At 31.3% G+C, this 17,103-nt stretch overlaps 1 protein-coding gene across 1 annotated transcript; it reads left to right on the top strand.

Annotated features, from left to right (window-relative positions):
• The first annotated feature begins 432 nt into the window (after positions 1–432).
• Positions 433–13,418, top strand: LOC123910926 (cytokinin hydroxylase-like). Its single transcript, XM_045962216.1, has 5 exons — positions 433–759; positions 2,161–2,387; positions 8,426–8,670; positions 10,151–10,517; positions 12,803–13,418. The coding sequence occupies exons 1-5, from the start codon at positions 486–488 to the stop codon at positions 13,220–13,222; spliced, it is 1,533 nt and encodes a 510-aa protein (XP_045818172.1). The 5' UTR covers positions 433–485; the 3' UTR covers positions 13,223–13,418.
• The last annotated feature ends 3,685 nt before the right edge of the window (positions 13,419–17,103 follow it).

The raw sequence follows: 17,103 nt of genomic DNA, 5'->3' as shown, positions 1-17,103 counted from the left end.
ATATTTTTTTCTCTAGTTTTGAATTTTGTATTAATTAAATACTTCTATTGCTGGAACCATATATAGTTTTTTTTGAAACAGGAACCATATATAGTTTAAAAGGTTTTTCTAACCGTATTTGAATCCTCTCCAATTTTTCCTTTTCTCTCATTTTTCTTAATCTAAGGGTTGGTAAATTACAAAGAACAAAAAGGAGAGAAAATCAACCATTGAATTAAGAAAAATGAGAGAAAACATGTGAGGGAAAATATGAGAGGATCCAAATCCACATGATTACTAACGAAATAAAATTATTATTCTAATATCTCTACCAAACACCGAAGATTTACTAATAAACAATATCATCATATATTTATAATGTTATATATATTATTAGTGAAGAATTATCATTAAATTTGCACTATATATAGGTTAATGACATTGAAGCAAATTAATAAACTCATTTGTAATCTTACAACATCTTTGAATCATCACTAATTCAACATATGATGATTTTCTCAACTCTTTTGGCCATTTTCGTGACTCTATGTTTTAAAGTTGCTTATGATACAATCTCATGTTATTGGCTTAATCCAATACGTATCAAGAAAATTATGGAGAAGCAAGGAGTGTGTGGCCCTAAACCTCGGTTTCTTATAGGCAACCTTAATGAAATCTCCTCCTTTGTTTCCAAAACTACTTCACAAGATATGAAAACAATTAACCATGACATTGTTGATCGTCTTTTGCCTCATTTTGTTGCTTGGTCCAAGCAATATGGTAAGAAAATGTATATAAAATTTCATTATTTTATGTGTACCTTTTTGTTTGTTTGTTTGTTTAGATTTTTATGGTTTTAAATTGCAGTTCACAATTCTTGAAATCACCGAAAATTATGGGTAAATGTACTTGATGTGATTGCCTTGAACTTAGATTCTAAACATCCTCCTCCTACATCTCTTTAATTCTCTTTTTGTCTCTTTTCTCTCTCGGATTTAGATTGGGTCTAGTCAAAATATTACACAACTAATGGAGTCGACATATAATGGTTGTTAGATCAAAATCGTATATATTCTGACTTTACTAATCACATTTTAAATAAAATTCAAAATACAGACTTTGATCTAAATCCATCTTTCAATTATAATGAGTCTACGGTGTTTTGACGGTACCCAATTCAAACCCCCCTCCTCTCTTCTTTATTTTATCTCAATTTTCTCTCTCTTCTCGTCCTTGTTTTATTTCAAGAGGATCAAATTTGGGTCGCAATTGCTACATCACACCACTCTTGAAATGAATTTGGATATTTTGTTGTTGTACTTATTTTATAGTCAATCGAAAGCGTGAGAAGAAAGAGAATGTTGAAATAAAATGGAGAGAGACAATGAAGAAAAAAGAATCAATAGATACGGTAAAAGAGATTGTAGAGAGAGTTGACGTAGAAGATCCAAGTCTCTTCTAAAATATCAATAGTTTAATTATTGTTTGGCTAAGGTAAAGGAGTACAATTATTTATTTATCTACTAAGGCCATATACAATTATATATAATATGACAAAGATTAGGGATGTCAATATAATATATGTAAATAGGGGTTTTCGTAGGAATTGTCCTGTTTGGCAGCCCGAAGGCATAGAATTATTCTCTGTGGGGACGGGGAAAACGTCTCCCAAGGAAGGTTTGGAGATGGAGATATGATTTATCCCCTGCCCCGCAGAGACCCTGTCCTCGGAAACATTTTTAAAATAGCATTTTATACTCCATATATATTATATTGTAAAAAAAAGTACTTTATATATTATATTTATTTATATTTTCACAAAATTTTATAAATTTGTTTATATGTGATATTTATTATTATTACAAGACTCGCAATAATGTCTTAATTTTTTTATTTGTTTTGTGATTAAACATTATTATCTTTTTACAACTAATTGGATTGAAAATAATAAAAAATTAATATTTTTTAATGTTGATGGATCCCACGAAAACTATGGTGATCTGCAAAAATGGAGATGAAGAAAGAATACTCCCTAATATAATGGGAATGAAAGAGTTTTTTAAATGATAAAATGGGGAGTGATAAAGTAACTTCCGCTCAATTCTTAACATTGACATCCCTTGTAAAGATTGTGTGCATGTGTTAATGATTTCAAATTATATTATTCATGAAACTTTGCAGGAAAGAGATTCTTATATTGGAATGGAATTGAGCCTAGGATGTGCTTAACAGAGGCTGGATTGATCAAGGAGTTTCTTTCAAAGTACAGCACCATATCTGGAAAATCATGGCAGCAACAACAAGGAACCAAGCATTTTATTGGAAAAGGCTTGTTGATGGCAAATGGTGAAGATTGGTACCACCAACGTCACCTAGTTTCACCTGCATTCATGGGAGAAAGACTTAAGGTATTGAAAAATTTATCAAAATAGAGTCCATGAAGTTAGAATATCCATCCATTCATAGTCAGTGGTGATCGTTCTACATCAAATGTGAGATAGTCTGAGAGCTTGAACATAGATTTATAAATAAAAGACAATCCTCATTTTATAAGTCGATCTTATAAGGTTGAGTTAAACCCAACTCAAAGATGATATCATATAAAAGAGAGAACACTACATAAACCTATGTCTTGAGTTTTTGGGTGAAGATGTGGTGTCAAAGTCACTTGTGTGGGTTGCTCTTGGCTCAATGTGTTAATCTAGGGAGCTACTTTTGCCACTCTACTGGTTACTCGCGCGCCCTATTTTTATACATCCGTTACTTAAGTAACGGATGTTATAAAATCAGAAATTTTAGGAAAAAATGTCATCCGCTACTTAAGTAGCGGACGGTGTTTGAGTAACCAATAGAGCGGCAAAAGTAACTCCCGTTAATCTAACCTAGTGAGGCTCCCCCTCACTACTCAACAATTGGACCATTGACTATCAAGTTTCAATCCATCTTTCAACCAATGTGTGACTCTTATCGCTGAATTTAGATACGATAGTTCACACAATATGTAGATTTTGTTTTTTTTCTATAGACTATCCAATCTTAATTCAACAGTTATTCATGTGGTGACGGTTTGAACTCGGAGTTTTTCGACTACAAAGAATCTTGATCCAAAATTGAGACGAATTATGTTAGAATATTTTCTAATATTATGTGGGCTGCAATCAATTGTGGGTTTTGGTTTTAATAAAAACGGGTTGATGTTGTTGTGATCCATTTGATGATGCTTAAGCCCGATAATTGTGATCAGTAATAATGGGCTTGAACACTAATTCTGATTTGTGTAGAAACAAAGTGTAGGCCCAACTCTAGAGTCCATGATGGGTGGTACTAGGTTTGTTATCTTATAAATAGATAGGCTAGGTCCCCTTTGTCGTCACATTGTCAATCGAACGCTCATTTGTTGTCTTCCCCATCAAAGACCTCAAAGACCGGAGCATGTGATAGGCAAAGGAAGACCTTGTCTAACATATCGGTGGTTCCGATATCTGCTATTCCGATAAACATGATTGCTGACTATCAAGTAAGTGTGTTCTAATTTCATATAATATATTCGATCTCTAATTGTTAATTGTTACATGTGGTATCAGAGCCTAATATTATATGAGTTAGAACCCTAATTTTTTTGTTGAATTAGAATTTGTTAAAACCATAATTTGATTTTGGGTTTATGTTCGGCTACTGCCGTTCGATCTTTATATTGGTTTTTTCAAATTTGATGTTCGGTGTTGAATTTTGTTGGAATTTGATCTATGCTTTATGCATCTCTCATTAGATATGTGCTTTATGAATCACCGTTTCTGGTCGAATATATAATTCTTGGGCATTATATTAATTTATAATGTTTGTAAATTTGGTTTGCTGACAGTTTTGAAAGCAGACTAATGCTTCCATATGTGTGATAAAATAGGATAATTATTTGGATATGGATGTTTTATATCACTCTAAAATTAAATATAAACTTTTGAATTTAGTTTTGGTGATCTTATGCTTTCAAATCATTTTTTTTTTGGTTGACTTATTTATAAGTGCATGTCTTGTTATTATTCGAATGTTCACTTACAAACAATTGTTGAAAGTATTCTTCTGAGCAATTATTAAAGGCAATTGAAAATTGTATTGTCCTTGCATTGATTTATTATTAGAGTATTTTTATTACGATATAACGATTTACTAATGATTTGTGAAATGTTTGAGATGAAACCGTAAAAGACTATACTCTCAAGTCAACAAAATTCATTGGCTCTACTTGTAAGGATGAAAGTCACACTCTTGGAGGTTAGTGGTGTAATTACTTGTCCTCTTGTGATTGCATATATAATTGCTTATGAGGAGAAATTTGCTTCTAAATTTGTTTTGAAACGGTAAATATGCAATTATATATGAAAGATTTGTTGTTTTTCCAGAATATTCTAAATTATAAACTCTCTATATAATCATTAATTGATTTTTTGTTATATACTCCGATTTTAAAATTTTACTCTAATGAGTGGGAGTATTTCAAGTTTAATATTTTGAGAGTTCTATTATGGAAAAATATAAATTTAGTGTGACATTGTTTGACATGTCTATTGTGTGATTGAGAAAATAGTTGAGTATTTGTTTAAATATTTTAACACTTTTGGATTGGTAATTCAACTATAATTCTCTATCAAGTGGGAGAGTTTTACATGTCAATTTTCTAAATGTTTATAGAGACTTGAATTGATGAAATATGGTCCTATGTTATTTATAAAAGTTCGGGACTATTTGGTTTTTATCCTCATTTGATTTAAAATTGAAGTCTCTTATTTTTTCCGCTGCGTAAATTATTTATTTATTATATTGAGTTGACTATTTCACAGTAATGATCTCTTATAAGTTGACTGTTTAACAGTGATGAGCTCTCTTCCCAAATAATAGCACATAATATGTTAATATTTTTTGTGCTTTTTTAATACCACTACGAATGAATAAACGACGTGTTCAGAATGCAAATTAAAATAATGAGTGACCAGTTTAGATGCATTTAAATGATGCATATTTTTACTGAGTCGTATTTTGACAAGAGACAAAAGATAATGATTCCTATGCAAGAGATTTCATACATTGATATAGGTCGTCACCATCAAAATGGGACCGTTTATATTATTGATTTGATGAAATTTCGTTTGTAGTTTGAGGAATGTCTTTAATTATTGATTCCTATGCAAGAGATTTCATGCATTGATAGGCCGTTACCATCAAATTGGGACCGCTTATATTATTGATTTGATGAAATTTTCTTTGTAGCTTGAGGAATGTTTTTAATTGTGACATGTGATTTTCTGCCTAAAGGTGATGATTATATGTTATAATTAAAAAAAAAAAAAAATTAATTTAAGATGAAGTTATTGGAGGATGTATTGATCGGAGGAATTTGCCTGCCTAAAGGTGACAAATCTCAAAGTTCAATGTATACTCATTGATTAACTCATCTGAGGTTTTGACTGAGGATTTGACCTTAGTTTGTACATTCTGCCCAAAGGTGATTGTACTATTATATTGGTCTCGTTGTGATAGCTTCTTGATTTTGAGCTACATCTTGTCCTTGAGATAATTGACTCATGAGGTTTTACTGAGATATTAATCTTAGTTTGTGCATTCTGCCCAAAGGTGGTTGCACTATTATATTGGCCTCTTATGATAATACTAATGCATTCTGGTTTTAATTCAAGTATGAATTTCTCCACATATAATTGTTATGCTTCCATCAAAATTTTAAACATCATAAAATTATAAGAAATGCAAGCAATATTTGGAGAATAAGCCTATGATTAATGTGGAGAGCACACCTGAATAAATGGATTATTTGGGTAATAAGTGGGAGAGAATTGACTACTTGATTGTCACATTGATCTTGTTAAAATTTTTTTTATATTAGTTGATCCCTTAATCAAGAAACTTAGGTCCGTTGTTTTCAAGAGTAACATTGCAAACACGGACATTGTGAGTTCTTTTAATATGCTTGATTAGTGGGAGTTTGAAAAGAACATTTGATTAAGTGACAGATAATTAAGATTACTTTGATATGCTTGACTAGTGGGAGTTTAAATTTTATGTTAACTCCTTTGTAATGTTAAATTATTTTTATTTGGTTTTAAGTGATTTGAGATCGACCGGGTCTTCATTCATATTGGATCAAAATTTTAATAAATAAATGAAGTTGTTCGCTGTGAATCCGTCACTGCTGGTTTGTTTTGATTGCTATCATGTAAGAGTAAAACTTGTGTATCATTTTCTTTTACATAATTTTAATAGTCTATTGGGTATAAAATTTTCATGCTACTGGTGATGCATTACTTTTGCCTTATATATATAGTTCGATATGAATGAATTCCAGTTTTATATAATTTTTCTGAGTCTCCATTTTGGTTTAGTTTGATTTGCTAATATGTTGCAGAGATCAACAAGTTGTTGATTTAAACTAAGCTTGTGTGAGTTTGAGTGTGCCATTTTACAAAGTATGGTTGCAGATCCATTCACACGTTCTTTTACCTTTCTTCAGCTGGAAGATTTTGGTAATTTTTATTCATTTTAAAATAACCATCTATCATGGTTTTATGGAGATATATATTCGAGGCATCGTTAAATTAAGATACATGAATCTCGTATAAACATAAACATAATTCATATATGCCATATATTTGTTTTTCTAATCAATCACGTTTATGAATCTGGTGGTATTAGAAGATTGATTTATCAATCCCATGTCCAAGCCTTAATTTTACATGAATTTATTCTCCTGATAAATTGCTTACGATATTATGGTTTTGGTTTTGGATCATATAAATTGCTTATTTTCATGATACAACAGGGACATGACTTTTTGTGTTAACTTATTTGAATATGAGCTGCAGTTTATTTGTCCTTGATGATAAAACAATTGTTTATTTTCAATGATGTGCTTCTGGCATAAATTATATAAGTTGATATATTATATAAGTAAATTATAGCTCAGTGTTGTTGGGATCACTATGCCGGTGATCAACACTATTTTGGAGCTGAGGCATTATGTGTAAACATAAATAAATTTAAGCTCAGTGTTATCGGGATCACTTAGCCGGTGATCAACACTATTTTGGAGCTGAGGCATTATGGTATCTTAAGGACCATGTAATTTCTCTGGCTTTGAGGCATTTGAGAGAAATTATGTCTAAAAATATTGGAGCTCGATGTTGATTAGATCATTATACCGCGGTAGTCAACATCATTTGGGAGCTTGGACTTGTGGTATCTTATGGACCATTGAATTTCTCTGGCTTTAATGCATTTGAGAGAAATTGAGGACTGACGAAGAAAATGATAGTATGGTTGAGATCACAAACATATCGTTTTCTCGCTACACTCTACACAGATGACTAGTCGACGGAGTTTGGTGGTATTTGTAACCATGGAAGGTGTTGTATCGATAATGATATAATTACCGCTATGATTCGATATCATTTAACTTTTGTTGGACGGAGTCTTAATTAGATGTTGCATCTTGGGATCTTTGTGGCCACGTTAAAATATGTTATCAACCCGAGAGTCGTTTTTCAAAATGTTTTATTCAAATTATTTATACACAATTGATTTTGCCCAAGTGGGAGAATGTTAGAATATTTTCTAATATTATGTGGGCTGCAATCAATTGTGGGTTTTGGTTTTAATAAAAACGGGTTGATGTTGTTGTGATCCATTTGATGATGCTTAAGCCCGATAATTGTGATCAGTAATAATGGGCTTGAACACTAATTCTGATTTGTGTAGAAACAAAGTGTAGGCCCAACTCTAGAGTCCATGATGGGTGGTACTAGGTTTGTTATCTTATAAATAGATAGGCTAGGTCCCCTTTGTCGTCACATTGTCAATCGAACGCTCATTTGTTGTCTTCCCCATCAAAGACCTCAAAGACCGGAGCATGTGATAGGCAAAGGAAGACCTTTTCTAACATATCGGTGGTTCCGATATCTGCTATTCCGATAAACATGATTGCTGACTATCAAGTAAGTGTGTTCTAATTTCATATAATATATTCGATCTCTAATTGTTAATTGTTACAAATTAATCAATCACACACTAACAAATTTACAATAGTTAAAACCATGATTTTAAATTACGTGGTCACAATTAACACTATGAACTTTGATACTGCATCAGCCACGAGTGAATACAGCCACAATTATATATGTGATTTCATTCTAAAATCTTTTAAAAAGTAATTTTATTGTGACCACAATATATAATTATAGTTAAAATAATAACATTACACAAGAACAAAGGTAGACGGACAACAATCTTCGAATATATAATAACGAATTAATATTTGTATATATAATTTTTCTATATCTCATTAATTTTCTTTTAAATTCTTTTAATCTATCTAATTGATATTAGTCTTAAAAAAGATGATTGGTATATTTGAACTAATGTATGCAATTATTATATATAGAGCTATGCTAGTCATATGGTGGAATGCACTAAGGAGATGCTTGAATCACTAAAAAATGCAACATTGGAGTGTGACAAAAATGAAGTGGAAATTGGAGAGTATTTCACTAAACTAACTGCAGATATTATCTCAAGAACTGAATTTGGTACAAGCTACAAAAAGGGAAAGCAAATATTTTTCCTTCTCACACAGCTCCAAGGTCTTTGTGCTCAAGCTAGTCGCCAACTTTGCCTTCCTGGAAGTAGGTATGTAAATTTGTGAGAGTTTTTGAATTCTTTTTCTCTTCATTTTATGTGTGTAATTTAATATATTAGGTGTAATATATATTAAAATTTTATCACATTGTAATGTTGTGTTGTTAGTCTTCATCTTTTGATAGGTAAAATGTTATACTCAAATTTCACATTAACTATAGTTATAACCTTAATAAATAGAGTTTACATATAAATTCTGATCAACTTTTTACAAGTGGTTTAGTAAAAAAAAAAAAAAAACTTTACAAGTGGTCCATCATAGGCCAACACTTAAAAAATATTTAAAACTGTAATGATGGTAGGTATACGTCGTTATTTGGAAGTATAAGTTAATGGGTATTCTCATTTATACAAATGGAATTAGATTTAATTGATACTTGTTCGATTAAAGCAACAAAAAATAAATATGTAACTTGTTGATGTCAATCATGTCACTATTTTAGCCGTAAAGACGGAGAGTCATGGATTTTTACTTCTAAAGAGTATTATATATCGAATGTCGTTAGAATTTCTAATGATTTTAAACACTAGTCCACGATAAACCACATGGCCCACCGCATCACTCACCTAAACAATATTTGTGCATATTTGGCATGATTGGTTCACTATTGTTAAATAATAATGATGAGCTTTTACGTTATAATCAATCACGGTCGTTTATAAAACAAAATGATCTCAACCGTCGATTAGAAATCAGACGACCTAGATTAGTTGCAACACCCTATTGTAGCTATTGAAAATCCAATTCCCACCTCACCTCAAAAAAAATTGAAGTGTGGTTGAGATCAAGTGATTATTAAACTTTAGTCAAGGTCTAATCGATTACGAGTGTAAAGTTTGAACATTGACCAAAATAATTATCAAGACAAAAAAAAAACCTCATAAAATCAACTTGGACGATTAGAATTAGCAAATCTTTATAGGTTATATTTATTTATGTCATATATTAGGCGAATTTGGATTCTCTCCCGTCATTTCTCATTGTTTATTCTACTCATATATCAGTCATTCTCTCATTTTTCTCTCTTCTACCCTGTTCTTTTTTTCTTTTGTGGATCAATCCACTATTAGATTGATTAGAAAAACGAGAGAGCTCAATAAAAAATGCAAGAAAGGATCCAACTCCATATTAGGCTAATGTCCGATTTGAGTTTTATTTTTTAACCATTATAACTCGTCCCTCTCATTTTTAGGGATCATTTTCGAAGGTTTTTAAAAATTGGTACCACCAGTTCCAATTGCAGGGTTGTGTCGATATGTGTCATTTGAATATTCGATTTAAATGCAATCACAATTTAAAACCTTAATCTATGACATGCATCTTAATTAGAACAAAAACATGAACTTAAAGAAGTGATATACATTTCAAATCCACTAAAAGAAGGATGAAGTAAAATGTATTATGTTCACATGTCAAACACTATACCTTACCAATATATTTAATTATGTTCAATTTTAATTATGTATGTAGGTTTTTTCCTAGTACTTATAATAGAGAGATCAAATCATTGAAGATGGAAGTGGAGAGACTCTTGATGGAGATAATACAAAGTAGAAAGGATTGTGTGGAGATGGGAAGAAGCAATTCTTATGGGAATGACTTATTGGGCATGCTTTTAGATGAGATCCAAAAGAGTGGAAGCTTAAACCTACAATTAGTTATGGATGAATGCAAAACATTCTTTTTTGCAGGACATGAAACAACTGCACTCTTACTTACATGGACAGCAATGTTACTTGCTAGCAATCCAAGTTGGCAAGAAAAAGTCAGAATTGAAGTCAAAGAAATTTTCAATCAAGGAATACCTTCTATTGATCAACTCTCCAAACTCAATCTGGTTAGTACAGTTCCTTTTTAAGCGTCATTTTTTAATTTTTAATTTTTTTTTTGCTTATTTTTACATTTTAAAGTAGTGTTAAATATTGTTTTGTCAAAATTATCTCTGACTATTTATCGTAAAGAGATAAATATATAAAATTAGATATAAATAGTTAATGATATTATAGAAAAAGTGATAAATAATTGTTTCAAAAATATCAAAATTTATTAATTTTATTAGTATGGTACGTAAATAATCTTAAAATGACAATTAAAAAGGATGTGTACTTTACCCAAAAAAAAAAAGGGATATGTAAGAGTAACAAATTACTACTTTTTTTTGTGCCAAAAAAAAATACTCATTGCACTGCAGTTCTTTGGGGAAAAAGAAAAGCTAGCATAAAGATATTAGGCATTTAGTTATGGCTCTTAATTTTAGAAGAGACAATCAAGAAATATTATAGTTTTATTAGGATTTGGCTCTTGTAAACAAACAAAGTAAACATAGTTTTTTTTAAAAAAAATATCATGTTTGCATTCATGAGAGCCTGTAGTTTCTATAATTTTTGAAATTATTAAAAGGGGATATCTTACTTTTAGAGTGTCCAAATGCTCATAAGGGTTATTTAATTAGTGCTTGAATTTTACAGTAAGGTTACAGCCATACTTCTAGAATAAGAAAAAAATAAAATTTACACTCAGTTACATATTTTGTATTATTTAGATTATGTTTTCCTCATGGACAGTCTATACTCTATATAAATAGTTTTAAATGGAATTATATATGTAAAACTCAAGAGTATAAAGAAATAAAGAATTCTTAGACTATTGTGGCTCTAGAGATTTTTATTATTCTTGTTCTTGAAGGACAAAGAAAATCATAAATATGTGGGTCGTTTTCTACTTATGACATGGTTTTATGGCTACCCACTTCATACATTGAAAATATATATATTCTTCAACTCATAGTAGGCTAGAGATTTTTCAAAAGATGGTCAAAGAATCAGCATTACCTTAAAGTATCATAACTACCAAAAAAAGGTATCTTTTCTTTGTGCATAGCAACTTACCTATATTGATATTGTAGTCGACACGTTTTATTTTAATAGATAAATTATTGTTATGGTTAATTTATTAGAAGATGAGATTTTTATTGGTATTTTAAGTGTGAATTGAGTCTCGCATCGGATGGAAAAGTAGACGTTGCATATTTTATAAGTGAGAGAATCCATAAACCTAATGCCTTAAGGTTTGGGGTTAATATGTGATGTCTAACTCTTTGTGTTTAAGGTCCGATGTGAAGATCCTCAGACCCCTAATTATCCAACAATGATATCAGAGCTGATGTTGAACTGACTCCAACCGGCTCCTTATGTTGAAAGTTTTCCAGACAAGTGTGTGTTGAGTCACACATCGGATGGAAAAGTAGATATTGAACACTTTATAAGTGAGAGAAGTCAAAAACTTAATACTTATGTTTTGGGTTAAGATGTGGTGTCCAACTCACTTGTGTAGTTGTTTAAGGCCCGATGTGATGATACCTAGACTCCATCTGGCTCCCCTTCTTCCTTGTACGAGTGGAGTATCCTCCCTACTTTATGCTAGAACCGATAGTGTTTGTTGGGGTTTCGATGGATTGGGGGAATTAGAGGTCATCTTGTTGCTTTGTCATACATGTGATTGATCTTTGCCTCTCTCTTCATAAGAGTATTCTTCCTCTCGTGGTGGTGCCTCTAGTTTGTTGATAGTGTACCTCCTTGTTTCCTTGTAGTTTTATTTGCCTATTTATTTTCTTTTCTTTCCTTAGAGATTATTGGATTCTGATGCAGTGTATTTCTGTACCTCTTTGTTTTTATGAACCTTCACTTATACTTTTTTGTTTTTATATTAATATATAATATATATTTGTCATTAAAAAAAAAAACTTCCACAACATGGTGAATCATGTTATAAATTTCGACAGAGAGAGATATTCATATTAAGAACCTAATACATCTCGAATATTACTTTGAACTTTTTTCTATATATATATAGTAAATCAATATCATGTTCAATAGTAATATAATTTTGTTTCTTAACCTTCTGATTCTTAGAAGAAATGAACTTTAGTAGTTTGAAGTTTCGCCACAAGGTAGTAAGTAAAATTTGACTAAAAAATATTTTTAAATAGAAATTAAATCAGTGTTCCCAATCAATTCAAACCTAACTGAAATTTGTTCATTGGATGAGTTCAACAATGTATTCATGTGTTACTATTTTTTTTCATTAAAAATACTAATAGTAATATATGGTTTGATATTGCAGTTGCATATGGTAATTAATGAGTCAATGAGGCTCTATCCTCCAGCAACATTGCTCCCTAGAATGGCTTTTGAAGACATTGTTTTAGGTGACCTTTATATTCCTAAAGGTTTATCAATTTGGATTCCAGTTTTGGCTATTCATCATAGTGAAGAATTATGGGGTAAAGATGCAAATGAATTCAATCCACAAAGATTTGCTTCAAAATCATTCATGCCTGGTCGTTTCATACCATTTGCTTCTGGTCCAAGAAATTGTGTTGGACAATCATTTGCTATGATGGAAGCTAAGATTATATTGGCAATGTTGATCTCTAAGTTTAGCTTCACCATTTCAGATAATTATAAGCATGCACCAATCACTGTCCTCACAATTAAGCCCAAATATGGTGTTCAAATTTGTTTGAAGCCTTTAGATGCATAAGATATACCATTAACTTTTTGGATTATAAGAGTTATTTTCATGCAGGGAAGTTTGCTTAGAATTTTATGATTTTTTGTTTTTTCAAATTTTGTAGTAAAGAAATAGATGAAGCAATGATTGTAAGGATTAGGATATATGCACATTCAAAATATATTCTAAATTATTAAAGAAAACATATGGTTTCCTCAAAAAAAAATTCTTGTTTTTTAACCATCTAAATTTTTTAGGAGAGATTTCTACCAATTCAAATTTTGATCAGAAAGTAAGTAAATTTAACTAAAAATTATTCAATCAAAATTAAAAATTTGGGTTCCTCTAAACATTTTGTCTTTAAATGCATCTCATTCACCACTTATTTACAATTGTTTGGTTATACATAACATAGAAGATGATGATGACAATTAAAATAAAGAAATTTGGTGCCCCTTGGATATGCATGAGTATATGACTTTTGTAATTACATGTGATATCTTGATAAGATTTATGGGCCCATAAAGAGCCTATATGCCATTATATGGATTAAAATGAGATCTTTTTCATCACTCAAATTAGAATTTCATTTTGCGTTCCTGACCTTCCTGCGCACTTCAATAATTTTCTAAAATACTCTTCTTAAGCTCTAAAACTTGAATATGTATTTTAGGCTATGTTTGGATTGATGGTACATAACGGAATGGAGCGGAATGGAATAAGATGGAATGGAGCGGAGCGGGATGGAATGAAGCATAAAATGTATTCCATTGTTTGGACATTTTGTATTCCATCCCATACACCCCAAATTGGAGGGAAAGAAAAATAAGAGAAAATGATGGAATGGGATGGAATCCATACCATCACATACCACTCCATTCCATTCATTTTTAAAGAATCCAAACAATGGAACTTCACTTCATACCACCACATACCACTCCATTCCATCTCATACCACCAATCCAAACAAAGCCTTAAGGTTTTACCTTTCGGAACTCGAACATCCCTCGTACATATATGAAATTTCAAGATTTTGGACATTCACCTTTTAAAACTCGAACATCTCATATATGAAATTTCAGGATTACGTTCACTTTTTAGAAGGTGAAACCAATTTTGAATTTTAGAACTTGAAACCTATTTTTATTGAGACAATTCTTCTTTCTTAAGTTGTTTACGCTTTTCAGATATTGTTGTTCTCTCTAGTTGATGCAAAATCAAACATTGCACCTAAAATTGTGGGTCATTTTGATGATTGGATTGTTGTGATGTTCGACTTTGCATCGGTGGAAGCATCGACAACTTTAGGTGTGATGTTTGACTTCGCATCAACGAGAAAATCATGAGAAGCATCAAGTAAAAATAAGTTTCACGTTCTAGAATCTAAAACAGGTTTCACTTTATAGAAGGTGATTATATAGAATCTTGAAATACATGTTCAAGTTCTAGAACTCGAGCATGATATTTTCAGAAATTCAAAGGGCATACAAGAAAGCTAAGAGACGTGAAAAGCAATTTCAACTCAAATTACTACACCATATAAGAAAATTATTTCTTTACAAAAAAGGCCCCATAAATAGCCCAAATTGATCTAGCAACACTAGAGAACCATGATTTGATTCTAATAATTATCATTTGATCATGTGTCTCAATATTCAAGTGCTTTAAAAAAAATGGCCTACTTGAAAAGGTAAAATATGGCAACTTGTATGTTACATGACTAATGGTTGTAGGGTCATTGCTCCTTTTTGAAGCTTATAAATGATTTTTTTTTCTCAGCCACCTTATGAAATGGTTCCACCACGCCCTAGATGCTGCTTCTCCCACTACCTTGTTTTCTCTTTTTTTTATTCGAACCATCATTTATTTCTTATACGATTTGAAATTTAATACAAACAAGTGGCATGTAAACCAAGTAATTCTGCAATTGGATTATTATACTTAATGAGTTTTAGTTAAGATAAATTATTTGAGAGAATTTGAGTTTGATTTATGTGTGAAATAATGTTTTAGCAAACTTTTATTGATTTCACAAGTTGAACTTCATATTACCATGATCTCTTTTTCATGAGGATGAAAGAGTTCAGAACAAAAATAAATAAATAATCAAGATGAGTTGATCGTGAATGAATTTAATTTTGGTTCGGCTGATTTTGAACTAGACTTCATATATTATTATTCAGGTCTCTGCACAAGACGAACAGAGACTGGTAAAAAAGTAACTACATAACAGGCCGGGTGCCGTATATATGTGGAACACCAAAATAAATACCAAAACAAACACCACCTAATAAAGATCCACCTAATAGTTTTTGTTATTACAAAAAAGAATTTACGGAGTTCGATGCTATTATTCAACATTGTAAAGTTATTTTTTCTTCTTTTTATGTAAACTCTAGTATTAAGTTTGTATGGAGACAAGCAAATGAGGTTGCTCACGCCCTTGCTATGACGGCCCCATATTTTTAGCTAGAATCCAGGTTTTGGTTGATATCTCATATTGTATTGAACACACTTTAATCAATTAGCTATGAGCACTTTATCGTAAAAAAAATGAGTTGGTTTGATGAAAGCTTGAGATTTTAGAGTATGCACCTCTAGAGATCTTGTGTTCGAATCATCCCGGTTTCACTTTTTATGTTGGGTTAATCCATACAAAGCAAAATTCTAACTTTAAATAAGCATTCGCTAGTGTACTGTGAGATCGATATCCCTCAAATTAATTTGTCTTTTTAGCCGGATATCATGTTTTAAGAAAAACGGGTATCCGTATATGTTTTTCGGTAAAAGATAGTTGCACAAGTTATTTAAGGTATCATGATACACCCTTAAGGCAATCCCTAACTTATAGCATACATGAAAGAGATAACTAAACAAAGTTGGATCATACTAGCATAAATCAGAGTGAATCAAAAGCACTATTAATAAGCCCACTTAGTTAAATGATTATAATTAGGCCCAATTAGCTTATTGCTTTAGTAAATTTGAAAATGTGGGGATGATTATTAGATATGAGAGTATAACTAAAAATTCTTTTAATTTGAATATTCCATCTCATGAATAAACATCATGGAAAATTTCTCATCCCACTACCCACTTTCTCACCCACCCCCTGAAAATTCCATTTTTGCCCTTGGTCAAAAAATTCGGAACGCATTTTCCGAATTTTTTTAGTTCAAATTTGGAAATAATTCGGAAAACACATTCCGAAGTTGTTTTTGAAGGCAAAAAAATTCGGAAAACGCGTTCCAAATTTTTTGATCAAGGGCAAAAATGGAATTTCCAGGGGTGTGGTGAGAAAGTGGGTAGGTGGGATGAGAAATTTTCAACATCATGTGATTGAGAAAAATCAAGCCCAATTAAGGAGCATTACTTGGCTAAACAAGTTGCCTCCTGGGTTTCAGAAAGTGATCTTTTTCTTGTTACAAGTCCTTCATAGTCCATGCCAATTGTTCATGCTTATCCACTAATTTGAATTCACTTTGTTTATACTGATATACAAGATCATAGCATACTTTGTTCCTATAGTTTAGCTTAATTCAGTTCCTATCATTTAGCTTAATTCATGCGTATAAATGTACAATTTATCTAGAGCTGTAAAAAGGGCCTTAAGGGGTCGGCCCTTTAAGGGGCGAACCCACTTATTCCTGATTATTAATTTTATTTAAATTTTAAACAATTTTTCTAGTGTCGTGAACTTATTCTCTTTTTCTTCAATCAGCACTGTCCACGATCGGCACCCTAAAAAAACTGTGTTTAAAATTTAAATAAAATTAATAATCAGGAATAAGTGGGTCCGCCCCTTAAAGGGCCGGCCCCTTAAGACCCTTTTTACAGCTCTTTATAACCGATACAATTCAATGAAAATCTCTTTCAATTTAAACCTCTTTATGGTATTAGGGCATGGTTCC

The sequence above is a fragment of the Trifolium pratense genome, linkage group LG2, assembly GCF_020283565.1.
Source record: "Trifolium pratense cultivar HEN17-A07 linkage group LG2, ARS_RC_1.1, whole genome shotgun sequence".
Taxonomy (NCBI): Eukaryota; Viridiplantae; Streptophyta; class Magnoliopsida; order Fabales; family Fabaceae; genus Trifolium; species Trifolium pratense.
The sequence above is the reverse complement of the archived record's forward strand: the minus strand, read 5'-3'. Positions and strand labels throughout refer to the sequence as shown.

What these genes read in the sequence shown, in the direction of transcription:
- LOC123910926 (XM_045962216.1), top strand. Translation starts at nt 486, where the DNA reads ATGATGATTTTCTCAACTCTTTTGGCCATTTTCGTGACTCTATGTTTT. An exon ending in TCATGGGAGAAAGACTTAAG is followed by an intron (nt 2,388 to 8,425) that starts GTATTGAAAAAT and finishes TATTATATATAG; the next exon opens with AGCTATGCTAGTCATATGGT. An exon ending in AACTCTCCAAACTCAATCTG is followed by an intron (nt 10,518 to 12,802) that starts GTTAGTACAGTT and finishes TTGATATTGCAG; the next exon opens with TTGCATATGGTAATTAATGA.